The sequence below is a fragment of the Erpetoichthys calabaricus genome, chromosome 15, assembly GCF_900747795.2.
Source record: "Erpetoichthys calabaricus chromosome 15, fErpCal1.3, whole genome shotgun sequence".
Lineage (NCBI taxonomy): Eukaryota > Metazoa > Chordata > Cladistia > Polypteriformes > Polypteridae > Erpetoichthys > Erpetoichthys calabaricus.
Genome location: NC_041408.2, coordinates 77,146,557 through 77,169,274, shown reverse-complemented (window position 1 = coordinate 77,169,274; position 22,718 = coordinate 77,146,557). Strand labels below are relative to the sequence as shown.

Here is a 22,718-nt window from a genome sequence, read left to right as displayed (position 1 = left end):
TGTCAGCGTGTATCTACAAAAGAAAAAAAAGTTTAAGGTTATTCTCCAGCTGAAAAAAAAAATTTTGGCTGTACATCTTCATCCGGTGTGGAACTGAAAAAGAAAAGACAGGTGACATATAATAATAATAATAATAATAATAATAATAATACATTTTATTTATTTGTAGGCGCCTTTCTAAACACTCAAGGACACCGAACAATATATAACACACACATTATAAACAAAACTAAAATACAAAAATTAAAATCAGACAGAGCAATTGTAATCAAACAGAAGGAGGGGCGACAAAAGCAGGGTAAACGAAAGGAGAAAAGACGAGAGTAGGTGACAGAAAGGGACACATTAAAGAATTAATCAGTCATCTAGACCTGGAGAAATGTGTGAACCTAGGCTGGAAATGAGATTGGCTTCTCCGATTTTCTTTCCAACGTGTCTTTGAAGCCCTGTGAAAGAACACAGAGAGATTAATGTGGCTAAATCAAGGAATGTGAAGTGATCTACAATCAGCTTTGTAAGGTCTTTGATCCTAACGGCTTGAACGCACTCTCTTGAATGGGTACGTCTGACAAGAAATGCAGTGCATGAGATTTTTAGACTGGCACAAAACACTGAATTTACCAGAGGGGCCAGATATAAGGGTACTGTTGGTGACACAGCGGCTCCTGTTGTGAATGTGGCTCTCCTCTGTCACGTGAGCTGTGGACGAGAAGTTTGCATGGGTTGGGTGGTCAACAGAAGGAGATCAAAGGAGGACGAGGATAAAAGGCTCCCGTGAAAGGACCAGTCTGTCAAATGGGGAAATTTGGTTTGAGGACTTGTGGGAGAAAGAGATGTTAGGGTGGAATGGGAGGACCAGCAGGATGTTGGTTTGATTATTGAGGTTTCTCTTGAAGTAGATGTTATGAGGTCTACTGCTGGATTGATTGAGGGTCCTGCTCACAATATGAGGAGGGTATCTTCTATCAATGAAGAAACTCCTCATTCTGAGTGCTTCACCTCATCACTGCAGAGGCGGCGGAGTGTAAGGAACTGTGAATGACTTTAATATGACAGGGATGGAAGGAGATGTACAGAAAGATGGTTGGAGGTTAATAAAATTAATGAACTCCTGTAGTTGGGTTCTAGAACAAGAGGTGGCACCAACCCAACCGTCAATATGCTGGTCCGTTACAAAGCCTAAGTAGGAAGAAAAGAAATAAAGTATAAAAATATAAAATTTGCAAAGACACAAAAGATATGATACTTTTCCACTTGCCTGGTGAAAGCTAGCTGCTCATGGAAGTAGGAAGCTACTGTGAAGGATGGGCATCCTCTGCTGGATGCTGCCAAGATAGACTCCAGCTCCACACATTCCTTCAACAGAATTAGGGAACTGGATGGCCATTTAGAGCAGCTTGACAGAAATCTACCAAGGACTATGAATAAACGTACTTGATACACTAAGTTTTGGCAGTCAAAATAACTTTCTCAACTTCCCTTAAAATGATTCAGGGTCCTAAAGGGGTGCCACAGCCAAGCCCAACAGCATAGGGTACCAGTCCATCACAGAACTCACTCATGTGCACTCCCAGACTTGAATAGGGTCAGCTTGGAATCACCACACCATCTAACGTTTTCAGAAAAACAACTTTTAGGTGGCAGGGCAGGTTTTTCAGGTTGGATGACTGGCCCAGGACTACACAGTCAGTTTGAACTCAACAGCTTGTAGCCACCGGGCTACTCATGGAGCACCATAAGAAAAAGACACGAAAACGAGAAAGCTGCAAACTGCTTTGAACACAGGCAATCACACACAAAAATAACCATTAAAAACTTAAGGTGTAAAAGAAGTTAAAACGTGTTCAGTATTCGATACAGCAGATAAATAGATATGAAAGGCATTATATGACAGACAGACATATTAATTTAGTGTAGTAGGCAGGATAAGATAGATGATATGAAAGGCACTATATGATTGATAGATAGACATTAATTTAGTGCAGTAGGCGGGATAAGATATAGGTAGATGATAGGAAAGGCGCTATATGATAGATATAGACATTAATTTAGTGTAGTAGACAGGATAAGATAGATGATATGAAAGGTACTATATGACAGACAGACAGACAGATAGATAGATAGATAGATAGATAGATAGATAGATAGATAGATAGATAGATAGATAGATAGATAGATATTAATTAATTTAGTGTAGTAGGCGGGATAAGATATAGGTAGATGATATGAAAGGCACTATATGATAAGATAGAGATATGAAAGGTACAATATGATAGACATTATCTTATCCTGCCTACTACACTAAATTAGATAGGTAGATGATATGAAAGGCACTATATGATAGATAGATACTTTATTAATTTCTAAGGAACTTTCAGGGTTACAGCAGCAGACAAAAAGAGGTACAAATATATACATTGTGAAGGAGAGCCCATGCGGGTGGGCACGCCGGCCAGGACTGAACAAGAATTCTTACCTGGCCAGGAGGAAGTTTTCTAATGGAAGGACCAGGAAAGACGGCTTATTCGTGTTGGTTCCTTTCCCCCCAAACACTGGATGGCAACCATCCCAGGCAGGGATATCTGCACTGATACTCACAAGGCATGCTGGGTGGTGTAGCCTCAAAGGACAGCCCTGTTGGGTTCTGGGGGGTCTGCCACAGGAAGCTACAATGATTGGGAGTCCCTGCATTGTGGGTCTTCAGATGTACCCAGAAGTGCTTCTGAGCCACAACCTCATGTCACTGAAGAACTCCTGGGTGTGCCCCGCTTCAATGTGAGAGCCAGAGTTGCGAGGAGGAGGATGAAACTTGCTGTGAGTAGCGGAGTCAGAGAGAGGAAGAGAAGAAAGAGAGTTGCAGAGTGCTTTATTGTTGGGCTGCTTTGTGACGGTGTTAGTGGTGTGGGAAATGCTTCCTGTGGAAGAGTTTTCTGAAGTAAAATGCCCTGGTTGAGTGCTACACTTGTGTCCGAGCTTTTGTGACTGGTGCTTGGGGAGCTGGAGGGCCCCCTGGTGGTCACAAAATTTAAGAAAAATGATAATCTTGAGTACAATAGCAAGATATAAATACACATGTAACAAGTATTATCTATGCGTAAATTAACAAAGTGTATTTTTATTTACTAAGTGATTAGCATTGCACACACTTAACAGTTACAAATTCACAGTGCAGGGTGTCAGTATTATTCTGCATGGAGTGGGGTCACCAGTGGAGTCCCTTAGGGGTCTCTCCTTGGGTCTGTTACTTTATCTGATTTATATTAATGACATTGATTCCAGTTAGTAAACTTGTGAAAACTTGTAACTCTGTTCACCTCCTTTACTCTCAGCACGTGTCTTGTATTATTGAACCCTTGTCATTCCTTTTTCACTGTAATATCTTTGTACCGAAAGGTGCTGCTTGTTTTATAGCCTGTTTCAGTCATAAACTATAATTAATTAGAACCTGATCTTAAAAAGGCCATCTAGTTTAACACACCAATTCTTATTTAACCTACATGTCCAAAATAGCTGCTGAGATTTGAAGATGTTGAAGTTGCAGCTTTCAGCCAAGCCAGTAGGCAACTTGCTTCCTACGCAAAGAAATATTTTTGAACATTTCCTTAAACGTTACTCTTAATCAGACTTCATCTGTGGCCGAGTTTTTTTGCCATGCATTTCTTGAACCCGTGTTATTCACTACGGAGTTGTGGAGACCTGAAGTATACTACAAAAGACTGCAATACTTGCTCCCACGTGTAGCTGACCAATTGACATTTGCTGTGTAACACACTCGTCTTTGGGAAGTAAGAAGAAAATAAAGTGCCTTGAGAAAAACCCACACTGATAGCGATCATAATGGAATTTGAACCGAGTCACCTGGGGCTTAGAGGCAGCAGCACCACCACCAAAACACTAAGCTACCTCTAAACCTCACACTGCAGCCAGTGTTTCCCTTTATATATGGGATCCTTTTGTCTTTATTTACATAAACATTTATTTGAAACACAAATCTGTCAAACCTGAAATTTGCCATCAGCTAATTATCCTATTTTTGCACCTAAGGAAAAACTAGTCTTTTTGAGACATGTCTGGCTTTAAGGTTTTCTTAATCAGATTTCTTAAATTACTCAGCAAACACTGAAATATATGAAACAGTATTTTCCTTTGCAAGGAGAACAAAATACAAATCCAGCTATCAAAATTAGTGCATGCATACTAACTGGTCTCGTACATTCAGTTCACGTCCAACATTCACATATGGCAGGCGACTCTAAACATTATTTTTGGATGATGTCTGAATATAGACTTCAAAACTTAACCACTCCAGTACATTTGCTGCAAATCCAGTTAGTCCACGTTGGCCTACAGCTTGGCTTCCAGTTGACCAAATGAATTGACATTTTTTCTTTAAAGTTTTGTATTTCTTTCACAATACCCATCCCAACACTTTCACAAATTAAGTGATCCAACACAAGGCCACACAGAGCTTTAGACTAACTATGTAGCAAATTAAAATCAGAAAGAGACAAACAAATCAAGATGCAAATAATGCACCGCTGATACTGATCAATTTTCGTAAATTATGATCCACTGGTTACACGCAGAGCCATTTCATCCATTTATTTTTCATAAGCACTTCAGCCCAGTGAACACACAACTATTTAGAGAGAAAACCAGAGAATCCCAGCATACAGTGGGGCAAAAAAGTATTTAGTCAGCCACCAATTGTGCAAGTTCTCCCACTTAAAAAGATGAGAGAGGCCTGTAATTTGCATCATAGGTATACCTCAACTATGAGAGACAAAATGAGAAAAAAAAATCCAGAAAATCACATTGTCTGATTTTTGTAGAATTTATTTGCAAATTATGGTGGAAAAAAAGTATTTGGTCAATAATAAAAGTTCATCTCAATACTTTGTTATATACTCTTTGTTGGCAATGACAGAGGTCAAACGTTTTCTGTAAGTCTTCACAAGGTGTTCACACACTGTTGCTGGTATTTTGGCCCATTCCTCCATGCAGATCTCCTCTAGTGCAGTGATGTTTTGGGGCTGTCGCTGGGCAACACGGACTTTTCAACTCTCTCCAAAGATTTTCTATGGGGTTGAGATCTGCACACTGGCTAGGCCACTCCAAGATCTTGAAATGCTTCTTACAAAGCCACTCCTTCGTTACCCGGGTGGTGTGTTTGGGATCATTGTCATGCTGAAAGACCCAGCCACGTTTCATCTTCAATGCCCTTGCTGATGGAAGGAGGTTTTCACTCAAAATCTGAAGATACATGGCCCCATTCATTCTTTCCTTTACACGGATCAGTCGTCCTGGTCCCTCTGCAGAAAAGCAGCCCCAAAGCATGATGTTTCCACCCCATGCTTTACAGTAGGTATGGTGTTCTTTGGATGCAACTCAGCATTCTATCTCCTCCAAACACGACGAGTAGAGTTTTTTCATCTGACCATATGACATTCTCCCAGTCCTCTTCCGCACATGTACTGGCTTAAGCAGGGGGACACGTCTGGCACTGCAGGATTTGAGTCCCTGGCGGCGTAGTGTGTTACTGATGGTAGCCTTTGTTACTTTGGTCCCAGCTCTCTGCAGGTCATTCACTAGGTCACCCCCGTGTGGTTCTGGGATTTTTGCTCACCGTTCTTGTGATCATTTTGACCCCACGGGGTGAGATCTAGTGTGGAGCCCCAGATCGAGGGAGATTATCAGTATGTCTTTCATTTTCTAATAATTGCTCCCACAGTTGATTTCTTCACACCAAGCTGCTTACCTATTGCAGATTCAGTCTTCCCAGCCTGGTGCAGATCTACAATTTTGTTTCTGGTGTCCTTTGACAGCTCTTTGGTCTTGGCCATAGTGGAGTTTGGAGTGTGACTGTTTGAGGTTGTGGACAGGTGTCTTTTATATTGATAATGAGTTCAAACAGGTGCCATTAATACAGGTAACGAGTGGAGGACTGAGGAGCCTCTTACAGAAGAAGTTACAGGTCTGTGAGAGCCAGAAATCTTGCTTGTTTGTAGGTGACCAAATACTTATTTTCCACCATAATTTGCAAATAAATTCTTTAAAAATCAGACAATGTGATTTTCTGGATTTTTTTTCTCATTTTGTCTCTCATAGTTGAGGTATACCTATGATGAAAATTACAGGCCTCTCTCATCTTTTTAAGTGGGAGAACTTGCACAATTGGTGGCTGACTAAATACTTTTTTGCCCCACTCTACCAATCAAAATTCAACAATTCCTCGCCAAGCCCGACATATTCAGCAATCCAGTGATAAAACACTCATCATGGAGAGCACTGGTATGCAAAAGACGGCTAGAAATGAATGCACATGAGCATCGTATGCCACTGGTAAATCAGGGTAAACACCAGGTTTATTGTTTAGGGAATTAGAATACATATACAAATGTGTTACAGACATTAAAAAAAGCAGACAAACAAGAACAGAATTTGCCTTCTGAAACCGCACTTTGTTTAGTGAAATACAGAGTAAACCATAGGGACAATGCTTAGGAAAGCACGAGATGTCACACTGGATGATAAGCCAGACATAAGGAATAAATTAAAAAATATACAATTGTGGCAAAATACTGTACATGTTTACTTATCCTCCCTGCCCCCAAATCACGTATGCAAACTGTACATATGTACCTAGTAATATCACACTACCATTAGTTCCACTGATAGTGCCGTTTTCATAAGATATATACAGGGGATTTTTCACATTTGAAAAAACCGTAACCAACCTAATAATCTTTGTAAAGCATATGCACAGCAGCAAAAAGGGTAGTTACCCTAAATTCAAATTTTATACCAACCTTGTACTAAAAACAGCTACTGAAGTCAGTAGAATACGGTTAACTAAAACGTCAGCTGTCATAGTGGGCAATGACATGTACAGAGGATCCAAATCATTCACGTAAAGACACTTTCATAGTTCAAAAAGCTGTCATGATCCTCCAACTCCATAATCCATATATTAACAAGTACAAATGATTATTTTGGTATTTGGAAAAATATAAAAAAATATAACAAAAAGGTTTGGTCTTCTAATACCGCTGCATCATTGATCTTTTAGAGTAAAAATAAATCAGAATGTAAAAAGTTACTTGTGTACAATGATTGATACAGACTTTATGGGGAAATAGATTTTACATTTGCATTGCAGGTCAAAATTCTAAAAGCTACTCACCATTGCTCTTGATCTAATAACATATAATTCAGGTTTACAAAGCAAAAAAATGAAAACATATTTGCATATTCACCACTTTGTTTCTGACAGTTCTTATAATATCTCAGGTTTTTGAATGCATCCGCAAATGTCTGTTTAGATTTTTAAGCATATGGACTTTGCTGTGATTTTTGCAGTTAATCTTTTAATAGACTTAAAAAAGGTTATAAAATCTTCTGGACACCTGTTGTGCATACTGTAGCCACTGTAAATTGTCTAAACATCTTTATATACTGAACCTTAAAAAGACAACATTTTCTGAAATGTGGCTAGCTCCTCTTGAGATAACTGATATTTTTCATATGGAGTGTCAAACGCATATTGGGAGAACCATTCTTTAAAAGCATGCAACTCCTAATAAACTCCATGTCCTTCCTGCACTTGGTACTGGATAACTAATTTATTTTCCATTCCTGCTTCCTTTTTATTACTCTCCTGATGGCAGAACAATTCCTATCATGGATATAATAAATGTGATATTAACTTTCTAAGGTTTTCAGCATTTGCAGTCAGTTGCTTATGAAATGGCTACTATGACTTTGATTTCACTTCACACTAAGCGCACCTTTTTCTGACATGCATTGTTGAGAACCACCAACCTACCCGATAAACCACAAATTAATTCACAAGTTTTAAATCTCTTTCCAACATAACATTTCAAACCCGCTTTTTGTAATTCACAATTGCACTTTGGCCACAGTCTCGTCCAGAAGCACTGGGTGTACTTAGACATGGCACCAAAGTTATGGAACCTCTGGCCCACTTAAATGTTAATATTTAGCCAAGAGAGGAATTATTTCAATATGTAAAACAGCGCAATAGTAAACACTTGTATTGGGCAACACCTAAATACATGTCATTATTTTTCATTCCAATAATTAAGAATTTACGTGAACCGTGATAGCAAACAATTTTACTTTGTATCCTAAATAAAAGTCAAATCATTAGTTCTGATTACATGTGCATAGTTTGGAATGTATCTTTGATTGACAATGCGTCCCAATGCAAACTTATACTAGAAAAAATAAAAAAGGCAAGCAAAAGCTGCCTGCTGCCCTACCTCAAGTAAAAATCTTCAGACACTTATGGCCTGTCTATTTGAATAAAAATAAGATCTGAAGGTAATTTGTTCGGTGCTTCAAAAAACAGTAAATTGAATAAACACTGGTAAAGGTCACATCCTAGTGGTTAAAATAACTGCAGCTAACACATCAATTATGGCTTAGGGAAACATGCATAAAGGAATTAAACTATTGGTAAATATTACAATGAATTTAGTAACACCCCAATCTGCTTTTTAAATATTACACTTCATATTAATTTCCAACAGTGGGACACAAATGTACTTTACATTCACAGAGGGTTGACAGACAGCTAAAATTAGTATACTGATTTGACAAAAATAATTAATTTCAGTAAGAACAAACCCTAGTTTCTTTTTTTGGATAATTGTTCAATTAATTGACAATAACAAAAGCTTATCACAATGATCATAATTCATTTCATTTGTCTGGATAAGCAAGTTGTATCACTTAGTTTTTAAAGTTGTGGGCACATGAACAACCCGACTGTTGGATTTTCATTTTCATTTCCATACCAGCTGGAAAATCTCTAGGACTTTACAAAAAAAGAAAAAAAAAAAAAAACAAACAAACTTCCAACTTAACCCTTAAAAGTGAAAATGTGCATGTTATCTTTTACAGAAAACATTTCGTTAACTAGCAGTAGTCTATGGCTAACATATAAATGTGCAACTGAGGTTTGAGAAGCAGTACAACATACCTAATAATTGCAATATAGGAACAATTTTTACATTCAACGCACAAGACAAACTTATATAAAGAAAAACATTTTATAAAGTGCTATATGTTTCCAGCACAACAAATTCCGGAACACCATTAAAGAGCACACTGCAAAGAAACCTGCTGTTTTCAAACACTTTCTAAATGATGGAGATTTGTTTTTAAAAATGTCTTCCCTGACTTGTGTCAAGCAGAACAGTAAAACAATAACTAGTATAACTCTGAACTATTACAAGAAGAATAAGCAAATGTCTAAATTGCCTGTTCATCTCCAAGTCTCTTAAACAGGTGTGCATTGAAACTTTACCCATCAGGTAGTTGAAATGAGACCATTCAGTATGGGGTCAGTTTCTAATGAGGGGTCCTAAAACAAATGGAAGAAGAGCATATGATGGAATAAACACATCTGGTATTAAACAGCTCTGTCTATACTGGGTGGTTTGGAAAGCACTACCAAGATAATTACAACCCTGAAACGTGGCAGAAGCAATCTTCTGTACTCAATCAGAGGTAATGAACATTTAAATCAATACTTAAGTCACTAGTAGTGAATGTCTGTAAATCAAAAAACAGTCAAACGGGTGCCCAAAATGGGGGAATAAAACACACACACACACAACAAAACAAAACTTTTCAATGAACAGAAACGGTTCAAGTAATGTTACCACTTAACTAACACATCCATTAACCTACTGTCAAATTATATAGCATATTTTTGAAGTCCTGTGAAAATAATTATTTTGCTACTACCCACATTAAAATAAATAAATAAATAACCTAGATGAACATTTTATTCCCTTTCCAGCTTTTCTTTCTACAGATTTTTTTTTTGATTTTATTCTTTAACAGCAATAGCATGTAAAGTAGTAAGGAAGTGGCTGCATAAAACACGCAAAGCTGTTTTAACTAAAAGAAAAGTACATTAAACAGTAAATGCTAGAGATTAGCACCATTATTTTGCAAAAGCTAGGATAACATACAAAAAAAGCACAACATCTAAAATGTTGCAGAACAATACCAAATATTGTTGCTTTTTGACCTGTAATCTACAATACAACAAACCTTACTATTATGAACTAGAAAATGTGCTACTTTTATCAGGGTCTGCATTGAAATAATCTATGGTGTGACCTACATTCTTTGCTGTGACGTTATTTAGAAGCTATGCCACCCCACCTTTGATTTTGCACATATAAAAAAAATCCTTCTTACAAAATATATATTCCATATACAGCAATGACAGTGTTGACCCTTTCTAACATACACCATAGACTTTGACAATCCTTACCTTTTAATGCGATTCACCTGTAACAAGCTTAGTTCTGTAGGAGACTTGGCGTCTACATTCACACACACACACACACACACACATCTAAAACTCAAATAAACTGAACAGACCACATTCACATCCAGGGATTGAAGGGGATTTGATCTGATCACTAGGACTCGCATCAATATGAGCTTTTGGGGTGCTGTGCACTGCTGCTGAAAGTCCAATTTTCTCTGGTATCACTATCAAGATAACATTTTTGTTTTGTACAATTAGAGCATTGAAGTAAACAAGATCCCATTTCTTCCACAATGCACACCTATGCAAAATGATTTCATTCTTTACTGGTTTTACAAATTTTCAGATAAAAGTCTTAATGACTCCAAGCTAGTAACATAAGCTGGTCAGTTATACAATTAGTATCATGTAGTCAGTCTTCCTCCATTAAAAATTAAACACTTCTCCACGTCCACCATGATTTTATCAAGAACAAAAAAAAAAAAAAAAATTAAATACAAAACAAGAAACACTCCAGTGTTTAGAAAACGCAGCCTTTCCCAGTAGCATCTTCAGCATCCAAAAATGCCGGAGGATATTTTTGACGATGTTTCTCTTGTGATTACAGATTTACAGCTGCTGATCATTGGTTACCAGTGCTTTAAATCAATTCCAATAATCAAGATAAACCTTGACTAAAGATGTAATTGTTAGCTGATGGTGTAATGTAGTGTAAAAGAATAATCTGTAATTGTCCTCCACTGGTCATCTTTCCCAGTTACTGATGAACCTCATTAGCTAAAAGACTGTCTTCACCAGACTGGAAATCTGCCTCATTGATGCTATTGTCTGTGTTGATCATTTCATCATCCTGAGAAGACCCTCGTTCTTCATCCTCCCCACTGCCTCCTCCTGCCTCCTCTGAACCTGGATCTTGAAGCACGTGGGCAACATATGTCTGTGAAAGATGAAAACAGTAAATGTAACAGCAAAATAATATCAATAAGAGTGGTATGGAAATGTTTAGATGTTTGTCTGAGGATTCACAATACCAGTGACCCTTTGCAGACTCTCCTATCTACTGTCAACATCAAGGTAGAACTGAGCAACAGCAGTGATGCCTAACGTGCAAGAACTTGGGTTGATAATGGTGCACACTTCTTTTTAGTGGCATCAGCGAGCCTTAGAAAATCAAAAATTAATGAAATCAAAGAATATAAATTGAACTCAATGCTACATTTAGCTCATTCCTGATTACATACATAGCCCATCATAATATTTAAAACAATACTTTTCCAGTGTACAATGGATTCAGAAATTTCTGAACACTTCATTGTGATGTACAACCAATAACAAATGAAGATATGAAAACTTGTTTTCAGAAAGGATTTCAGAAAAAATCTTGCAATCATATAAGAATTCAGACTATTGATTCAGCCATCTATAGATGTCCCAGTGGCAATAATTCCAGCTTTGAACCTTCTTGGGTAAATCTTATAAGCTTTGCACACCTGGGTTTGGGCATTTTATCCGATTCTTTGTAGCAGATCCTCTCAAGCTCCATTAGACTGAATGAGAAGCAACTGTGAACTGCCAACTTCAGGTCTCTTTATGAGGTTCAAGTCAGAGATTTGGCTTGGTCCCTCATGGACAAGTACAACTTGTTCCAAAGCCACTCCAGCAGTGTCTTGGCTGAATGCAACGGGTCATTGTCATGCTAAAAGATGAACTGTTGCACTTGTCAGAGGTGATGTGCTTTCTACAGCAGGTTTTATCCCCCCCAAGGACTTCCCTGTATTAGGCTCTGTATTTGTAGTTCCCCCAATTCTGTCTAGTCTCCCTATCCCTACCACTAAGAAGCACCATCATGCTTCACAGAGGAATGGTATTAGGTAGGTGATGAGCAGTGACAGGTCTTCACTAGACATAGTGCATGGCGCTCTACCTAAAGAGTTCAATTTTTATCTCATCAGATCAGGGAATCTTTTTTCTCATGCTTTCACAGTCATTTAAATGATATTTGGCAAACTTCAAAAGAGTTATAATGGATGCATTACTACTGAGATTGTCGTCCTCCTGAAGCTCTGTTAGAGTGACCATTGGGTTCTTGGTCACCTCCTTGACCAATGCCCTTTTCGCTCAGATATTCGGTTTGGCCAGTTAGCTAACTCTAGAACGAGTTCCATACTTCTTCCATTTCACAGTTATTGAGGCCACTATGCTCCTGGGAACACTCAAAGCTTTAGAAATGTTTTACTACAACTACAATTTGATCGCAGAGGTCTACAGAGAGTTCCTTGGACTTCATGTCTTGGGGTTTGTGCTGACATGGAGTGTGAATTGTGGGAAAGTTTATACACAGGTGCATGTCTTCCAAAACAATTTCCAAGCAATTCAGTTGGCCAGAGGTGGATTGTAATCAAGTTCTGAGCACATCTCAAGGAGGACTGAAGCCTGAATACTTACAGTATATTTAAATAGGAAATATCACTTTTTGATTTTCAGTAAAATTGCAAACCTTTCTGAAAACTTGTTTTCACTCTGTCATTATGGGTTATTGGGCATAGATTGATGGGCAAAAATGGCAAATTTATCCAATTAAAATTAAATCTACAGCACAATAAATTGTGCAGAAAGTGAACGGATCTGAATACTTTCTGAATCCACTGTATGTTTCATTATGTTATTTTAAATACCTGACACTTTCCTACAAATCTACAAATGTTTTTTAACAAAATTCTATCTCTAGGGTAAGGTAATGTGGTTTAATTAAAAAGATTATACAATACACTTTAACATTAACCAATACAGATTAATACAGGTTGCTTTTAAACACAGTTTGCAAATGCTAATGCAAGACAAAAAGACAAACACTGAAAAAAACTGGAGCACACATTGAATAAAGGACAAAAGAAACGGTAACTATAAAATTAATACTTAAAAGTCATACCGTGCTCTTCTTTGGAGACTGACCAGTCTGTACAGTGGGGCCATTTTCTATACCATCAACTGTATCTGCATCCTGGGAGTCAATCTAAATTAATAATGATTAAAAAATAACAGGGAGATTAACATTTTGTATGTAGTGGATACCGTGAAATATAAAAATATAATAAAATATGAGGGTGGAATGGTGGCTCTGAGGCTAAGGATCTGTGCTGGTACCCAGAAGGTTGCCGATTCGAATTCCCGTCACTGCCAAAAGAGATCCTTCTCTGCTGGGCCCTTGAGCAAGGCCCTTAACCTTCAATTGCTTCAGGGGCGCTGTACAATGGCAGACCCTGCGCTCTGACCCAAAGGGGTATGCGAAAACTAACAAATTCCTAATGTAAGAAATTGTATAAGGCGAAATAATGAACAAAAAAAACAAAACTGTAAACAGTGAGATAAGTGTAACTAGATTGTTGAAGCTGCTGAAGAAAAGCAAACCACCAATAAACCCAATGCAGAAATGGACTTAAATTCTGGCTTCCATGTTTTAGCATATTCTTGCAGTGCTTACCTTGTAGTTATGTGCGCTGAGGTATTTGAAGTGCCCAAAGCAGACATGTGAAAGGCAAATAACTATGGTGACTATCAGCACTATAAAAGTGAACATAGATGTTGTTGAAGCCAAGAATCCTACACAGAAAAATAAAACAGGTTGTATTAAAATTTTAGGCAAGTAAAATACTACTGTACTTATAATTTCCCATGTCAGTTTCATGTGATGAAAAGAGAAAGTAAAAGAAATGTTTAGTATGAACACTTGGTGTAAAATATAGAAGACTTTGAGGATAAAACTGCTTGTACGCAACACATGTCACATAACACACTGTTACAACTGTGCTCATAGCATAAAGAAGAAAATCCACACTATAAAATACACCAAAATACACCTTAAGCAGTTGTCAATGAAATTGACAGAAAAAGGCACATTGCTTTTTATCTAACAGTTTGATGTAAGTAGTAACTTGCTTAACAATGTGCAATATGCTCGCAAAGAATAACCATGAGTATACTGTATGTACTTTTTTAATAATTCAAACCTATAAATAAATAAGTCATTCTTGGATTCTCTGTATTTTTTCTACATATAAACAACCTTATGGTACAACACAGTTATTTACCTTTCATGTAGAAACATCTAATACCAAACAATACACAAAGGGTCATACACTACTTAGGGAAAAAAGATGATATGCTTCACTCAGCTAGTGTGCTTACAAAATATAAGGTCTTTAGGTAGTTCTACTTTAAACTTTTCACATTTGTGGTAAATTTGTTCTTTTTTTGCCTTTTGTATAAATAATTACCACAGTTAATAGAAGATCCCTTATCAATACTTATGGACAGAAACAAAATAAATGTAATGTGCATTTCATTAATTTTTATCTGACAAAACCATTTTTTGTTGGGATGGGCATTTGTACACATGCTGCAGTAAATTCTTTAAGTGGCTCATTTGTCCTTTTTAGTTGGAACATTGCCCAAAGATCTGGATTCCTTAGATGAGCCTTTCATTTTCAGCCTCCATAAGGGAGGGTAACATGCAGACAGATGTAATAAATAAAGTATAAATGTTGATCTTCTTTTACCAAAGCTTCAATGTTCATCAATTAAATGAATGTTACCAGTCCCCTGTTATCTTTCAGAATGTTTTTATTTGATATATTCTGAAGCTAAACAGATGAATGCCTCTGTTATCCAAGTTATTTTAACAATAGTTAATTAAGGGTAAAAAACATCCTCTAGATTTTAACCCGTGTTTACAACCAATAGCCAATTGAAATGTCTCTATTAAGTAAAACTCTTGTAACCAACATGCAATATTTTTGTCATATATATCATTATGAATGAACAACTTATTAATAAGCCCTCAAGAGTTTATTAGGCTTTTAATAAAGTTGCTGACTACATCTATGATACAGAGCTACCACATTCAAAAAGAGTAGCATTTTTTTCTCTAAAGTGTTTTCTTTGTAAAAACTGCAATCTCACCTGTCCTAACAGTAGAAAAAAATAGTAGCCAGAAGAGGCACAGGATTGGTGCAGCGACTACTTGGTTTACAGCACTTGAATGGATCTTCTTATCTAGTTTAGCCGGAAGGTATGCATAATACAAGTTATACCTGTCCACCAGGTGCTTCAACAGCATGTACATCAATCCTGTTAAGATGACAATAAGGTTCATATTAATTGAATGCAATCAAGATGACAGTAAAATCATATTAGCAATATATATGAAACATATACACAGATCAGCCACAACATTAAAATCACTGACAGGTGAAGTGAATAACTTTGATTATCTCTGGCACCTGTCAGTGGGTGGGACATATTAGGCATCAAGTGAACAATCATAAGGTGATGTGTTGGAAGCAAGAAAAACTGGCCAGCATAAGGATCTAAGCGACTTTGACAATGTCTGAATTTTGATGGCCACGAAATGACAACTGGTAAACAGACAACAGGCTCATAAGCACCCAGGGCTCATTGATTCGCTTGGTGAGACTAGGAAGAGTAGGAGAGTAGGAAGGCCCATCTGGTCCAGTCCCACAGAAGAGCTGCTGTAGTACAGATTGCTGAAAAATGTAATGCTGGCCACAAGAGAAAGGTATCAGAACACAGTGCATCGCAGCTTGCTGTGTAGCCATATACTGGTCAGAGTGTCCATGCTGACCCCTGTCGACCGCCTAAAGCACCTACAATGGGCACCTAGGCATCAGAACTGTACCATGGAGAAAAGAAGAAAGCTGGCCTGATCTGATGAATCATGTTTTCTTTGGAATATGTGGACTGCCAGTTGCATGTGTGTGTGTCATTTACTGTACCTAGGGCAGAGATGGCAACAGGATGCACTATGGAAAGTAGGCAAGATGGCGGAGGCAGTGTGATGCTCTGGGCAATATTCTGCTGCAAAACCTTGGGTCCCGGCATTATCATGAATGTTACTTTGAAAAGTACCATCAACCTAAAGATTGTTGCAGACCACATAACCACCATGGCAATGGTATTACCTGATGGCAGTGGCCTCTTTCAGCATGATAACGCTCCTTGCCACACTGCAAAAATTGTTCAGGAATGGGTTGAGGAACATGACAAAAGAATTCAAGGTGTTGACTTTGCCTCCAAATTCCTCAGATCTCAGTCCGATTGAGCATCTGTGGGAGTATTGGGAGAAGAAGTCCAATCCATGGAGGCCCACTTCATAACTTACAGGAAATAAAGAATCTGCTTCTAACATCTTGGTGCCAGATACCACAGGACGACGTTTATTTTGGTATGTGACAGACTATTTTGCTGCTTTCAAAATACTTTTTAAAATTTAATGTACTTGCCAAGTGTTCTTTTCAAGTCTGCAAAACACATTAAACACATTCTAGGTTCTCAATACTGATAAAAACGATTTGCTAATATATATATCATTTTTCTGTTTGCTTTCTTTGCATTATAGCAACAAGATTAGAAAAGCATGCACCTTGCAGCTCTTGCAGTGATGCAAACAATGCTGTCAAGCCACATGGAGCTCTGTAAAGTAGCTTGTATTTCAAAGGAGGGAATTAGGTGCACTATACGGGTTTTCCAGTTAGCAGGGAGAATGATGTCATCGTACAACCAAGCTAAGCAAAGGCATAAAGAAATTGAACAGGAATCCACCTGTTTATTTTTGAAAACAACATTATTATTCAACCAAAATGTGTGGGAACAATATGAAGATGGTTTAAAAACTGCTGTGTAATTTCTTTAAAATTCTTATGATGTGATCATCCTAACGCAGTGATCATTAACCTAAATGACTTGCTGCTTCAGGTTATACCTCACACAAACAAGCTTGTAACTGTTACACGTGAGCCTGAATCTTACCTGACAGTAACTTATAAGCGAAAACTGAAGCACTGCTGTAATAATATACATTTTATTCATTTCTATGTGTAATCATTAATCTAGCTCTTTTCTGAAGTGAACACTGTACAGCCTACTAAATGAAATGTATTTCTAAACTTCTCTTATTTTGAAATAGCTTCCATTTAATTTTGCTTGATTTACAGATGATAATCTGATGTTTTACAATAAGTACACCTTCTGTGGATGTGGCCCTATTTTAACTTCTAAGGAAATATGATGAAAAATACTCAAAGCAGACTGAGTAAGTTTGGGCACCCCTCTGAGGTTGCATGATAATCTGCTCTGTCTTCAGAAGAGAAGATCACGGCAATATGCCTTTTTTTACTAGAGAAATGTAGACAAAGGGACGTTTATCAGACCAAAATTCTCACTGTAGCATTATTGAGTTGTATGAAATAAAATATAAGACAAAAAATGGGATGTGCAAAAGTTTGGGCACCCTTTAAATTGCATTAATTTGAAAACCTGTAGTCATTTAAAGTTGACAGGTTGCAGCACAAAGTTGCTTCGATTAGCTCATTAGACCTTAAACTACAAAGACAGATGCAACCAATCATGAAAAAGGTTATTTAACATACATAATTGCGAACTGTGCTTGTCCTTGGTTCTCTCTTAGAGAGTGGCAACATTGGAACTTCTAAAGAACTCTTTACTGACCTAAAAACTATGATAATTTGTTGTTATGAATTAGGAGATGGGTACAAGAGATTATCCCAAAGGTTTGGACTGTCTGTCTCCACAGACAGAAACGCAGTTAGGAAATGGAAGGCCACAGGAACAGTCCTTGTGAAGGAAAGATGTGGTAGGCCAAGAAAAATATATTAAAGGCACAGCCAAAGGTTGGTTAGAATGGTCACAGACAAACCACAGACCACAGCTAGACATATACAAGAACATATGGCTGCTGATGGTGTCATTGTACATCGTTCCATAGTCCAGCGCACTTTGTACCTGGAACAGCTCGGTGGAAGGGTGATGCGCAAAAAGCATTTTCTGTGTACTCACTATAAGAAAAGTTGCATGAGGTATGCTAAAGCGCATCTGGACAAGCCAGAAACATTTTGGAAAAAATGGACAGACGAACTAAGGTAGAGTTATTTGGTTACAACCAGAAGCGCTATGCATGGCGAAAAAAACGCATTCCAAGAGAAGAACTTGCTGCCTACTGTAAAGTTTGGTGGAGGGTCCATCATGTTATGGGGCTGTATGGCTAGCACAGGTACTGGAAACCTTGTTAAAGTTGAGGGCCTCATGAATTCCTCCCAGTATCAACAGATTCTTGACAAGAATGTTCAAGAGTCAGTCACAAAGTTGAAGTTAAGCCGGGGTGGATGTTTCATCACGACAATGATCCAAAGCACCGTTCAAAATCTACTAAGGAGTTCATGCAGAAGCAGAAGTACAATGTTCTAGAATGGCCATCTCAGTCCCCAGACTTGAACATCATTGAAAATGTACAGTATGGATTGATTTGAAGCAGACTGTCCACACTCGGAAGCCATCAAACCTGACTGAACTGGAGGCATTTTGTACAGAAGAATAGTCCAAAAGTACCACCAGCCAGAATTCAGGGACTTGTCAGTGGCTATAGGAGGCGTCTACAGGCAGTTATTTCAGCAATAGGAGGCTCTACTATATACTGATGGGATTATTCCTTTGGGGTGCCCAAATTTATGCACCTGCCTATTTTGGATAAAAATGCACATTTCATTTGTTCTGTTGGTTCCAATCTTTATATATAATCTTCATTTGGATCTTGATCTTTGTTTGTCTGCGAATTCCACACATGTGTAGACCACCTTCCAGTTTAGTACGTAGTTGTTACTCACGGATGTCAACAATGTGCCGGAATAACGAAAGGGGTGGTGGACAGTGTTACGCTGGTTAGCTCCTGAGGCCTGGTTAGAGAATGAGATTGCCGAAGATAAAAGGTACGTGCCTACGTAACATATGAATGAAAGAAAGACAGTGGGTAAAATGAATGACAACGTAACCGCACGTTCCGGAAATTATTATTGTTACGTTGTAGCCGGCGAGTGCTGCGTGTCTCACAGTTGTACCCTGGCTTGCTCACATGTCAGTGAAGTGATCCCTATTTATGCTTTAAAGAGCCTGGATACCTATGTGTCCCCCTTTTATAACCATTGCTCCATGTATATTGCCTTACTCTTTGGATTGCCACAAAGCAACCTGCGAGATTGGAGAAAGGTTGAGAAGAGATCGTGAGAGGAAACGACAGCGTCATGAAAACAAGACGGATTGTGAACGGAGAGAAGCAGAAATGCTCCTACACCACCACATAATTACTATTCGGACAGTGATTCCGAGTAGGCCGTTCCTATCGAATCAATGTCCAAGGGTTTTGTTTTGTAATTTTGTTTCCCTTATAAAAAATCATAATGCTGTGCGACGAAGGGCCCAGTTCACGACTGGCAGTCGCGTTTAAACAGGGAGCCCTTCACAGACAACTTTAACACGCGCAACGTAGTTGGGCGCACATGGCTAGTAAAAAATATTTCACTACTGAAATGTTGCTGTTTCCATCTTCTTATATAATACGCTACCGTGGCTGTCTGTCTGTCTGTCCACGATTTTAAATCACCTGTTGCTCGCAAACCATTTGAACTACCGACCTGAAATTTGGTACACATATACTACTATGTGACGTCTACTATTTGCTTTCAGGGTGATGATTGACCTCCAAGGTTATTTCTCTTTTTATTTTATTGTAGAATCAACTCTCGGCAGTGTGCAGCAGGGCGGCGCATGTGTATGGGTCCTGTTCTCATCTCTACCACCTTCACCGTCACTTCCCCTACCTCTTCATATCTTAAATCATTCTTGAGGTAGATTGAAGACTTAAGCACTAGCTTAAGTGAAAAATTGAAGAAAACGTACTAAGGAATTGCAACACAAACACTGACTTCATCAGTTTTAACTTGAAAAGATGCAGATGAAAGAAGAGAAGAAGACGGGCCACTAGGGTGGAGAAAAGAAGGGCTGCTCAGGAAGCAGCAAGCGCATCAATCTCTGAGCAAACGAATGCTAAACGTACAGAGAAAGAGGATGAAGACTAGGAATGATCAAGTCAAGTGTAAACACTACACGTTAACATAAAGTGCGCCGTTACTGGTAAGGTATAAAATATGTTAAAATGAAGTTGCTGCCTCAAAAGCTTAACAAGTTATAAATTGATACCGTGATTGTTATCAGGGGTGGCCTAACTTTTACATAGCACTGTATTATGGGATATGCCTTGGCAGTAAGTTTAGATTCATGACTAAAGTATAACATAAGAAAATAGCTAGTTAAACTATAGATATGCATTTTTCTGAAGTATACTAACAAATTATAAAGATATGCAATTACATAATCATTTCCTTTAACCAACAGCAGATGAAAAACTTTAGGTTCCACAGCAAGTAAAATGAAGTGTGAGAGGGTGAGAAAGTGAAAGATGGGATATGATGATTCAGAAAGTGTTAAGTGCTTCACAACTACAGAAATAAATCTAAAGACTCTTTACAAATACTGCCATCATTTGTTAGATGTAATGAAATATGGATATCATCTTCTTAAATACAAAATTTTTCTTTTTTAAAAAAGAAAAATGAAAATCTGATAAAAGTGAAAAACAGGGCAAGTAACACATACACTTATTTAATATTAAGGCTTGATTTGATTCTTGGATTGTTAAGAATCCCTACTGTAAAAATAGACTTTAAGAATACATTAATCAAAAGTGCTTATTGCTACACTGTGAAACAGTTACAGTTGATGTTCTTTTTGTTTGACTATTTATAACTGATTATTAAATTAGTTTTAAACAAAAAACTCTCTTCTAACTACCAGAACTGTAAGTCAAAACAGGTAGCAAAACTTACCGAATGGGACAATAATTGGGCAGGTGATGCTGTAGGTCATTACTACAGTAAAGACGCACATCATCCAGGCATAGGCTGCTCCAAACTGGAACTCATATGCTTGATGCTTAAAAGAAATAATAATAATAATATTTATATATAGTACTGTGCAAAAGTCTTTGGCAACCTAGATTTTTATATTAATGTCTCACATTAGTGTGTCAGTAGGAAAGAACACGTTTCAGATTCCAAACGTTCATATTCCAAAAAAATTAATGGTAGGAAATGTTTGCATTCTGCTCAAGAAAGGAACATATTAAGTAACAAACCACTTTCAGACCAAAACGTAGTGGCTACAGGTATTCAGCTCAGTGTATGATTAAAAATAGAAAACAAACTAGTACTAATGATCAATGATATTGAGTTGACTAACCCACAGCAATGAACTGAAACAGAAATGAGAATAGAAGGAATCAAACTGGACAAGGAACAAGCATACTTAAAGATGAGACAGTGACAATTTAATCTTCAAATCATCAATTGTTACATTATGTGGTTATGCCTTCATCACCAAGATTTATCCTAAGCATAACTTTTGCAGCAAACTGCAGTTTCAAGATGTTCTGTCCAAACTCTTCAGAAGAGGTTTATATATATATATATATATATATATATATATATATATATATATATATATATATATATATAAAAAAGGGAAACGGGCAAAGTGGAAGACTACAAATGCAGTGGTTGGCCATGGACAGTGCAGCCAACAAGTGTGGTGCATGTTCAATACTAAGAAATGCAAGCAGATTATCATCCATCACACAATACTATCAGTGGGGCATCTGTTCAATCCCAACTTCATTCATTAGCAAGACAATGAGCCCAAACACACAGACAAGGTCACTAAGAATTATTTTCAGCAAAAAGACGAACAGGGAGTTCTGCAACAGATTTTATGTCCTCCATTGAGCCCTGATCACAACTTCATTGAGGCAGTCTGGGAGTACCTGGAGAGCCAGAAGCAAATGAGGTGGCTTAAGTTGGTGGAAGAACTGGGGCAAACTCTCCAAATGCATGGGATTGGTCAGTTTTCTCAGGTCTGTCATGGTCCTGGAGAGTTGCATGTTTTCTTTCTAACTAGTTTCCTAATTAGAAGACAATATTGGCTGATAATGAGACTTGGTATTTAACTTTTTGGCTTGTTAATGCTTTCATTCCTCCAAGAGAAATTTGAATTGCACTGTAGAGTTTCCAAGAACATTATCCATGTGTTTTGTGGACCAGAACAGATTTAAACTTAACTTTCCTTCCAATTCCCTTCTCATTTTATTTCTCAGCTTTTTGTAACACAGATACTTCATGGCGCACATGCACGTTAACAGGAGAGCTGTTGGTGTACTGGTTATCTGCATTTCATTATTAATTAATGTCTGGTTAAGAAAACAGGCAACAACTAAAACTTAAATGCAGCTGCTAAAAACTATAATAGGCAATTAACGGTTCTAAATTGTAACATGCAAGATAACTAAAATTAAACCTAGAAAATGTACTGCTAAATAAATGGGTTCTAATTAAGAAGTTGGTACAAGTGAAAACCAGCCACTACAGACCTACAGGACTGTAATTGAGGACCTCTGATCTACATTGTAAGTAAAATTTGAAAGCACTAA

General features: G+C 37.7%; 1 protein-coding gene across 2 annotated transcripts in view; it reads right to left on the bottom strand.

Moving 5' to 3' along the window:
• Positions 1-6,334: 6,334 nt before the first annotated feature.
• Positions 6,335-22,718, bottom strand: part of LOC114666191 (CSC1-like protein 2) — a 95,582-nt gene continuing 79,198 nt past the window's right edge. For both annotated transcript variants that reach the window (XM_028820951.2, XM_028820954.2), the window contains 5 exons: positions 21,064-21,169; positions 15,272-15,439; positions 13,794-13,912; positions 13,242-13,325; positions 6,335-11,249 (listed from right to left, as the gene is read on the bottom strand). In XM_028820951.2, the coding sequence (XP_028676784.1) occupies positions 11,070-11,249; positions 13,242-13,325; positions 13,794-13,912; positions 15,272-15,439; positions 21,064-21,169 (657 nt within the window). In that variant the 3' untranslated portion in view covers positions 6,335-11,069. The remainder of the gene's footprint in view (positions 11,250-13,241; positions 13,326-13,793; positions 13,913-15,271; positions 15,440-21,063; positions 21,170-22,718) is intronic.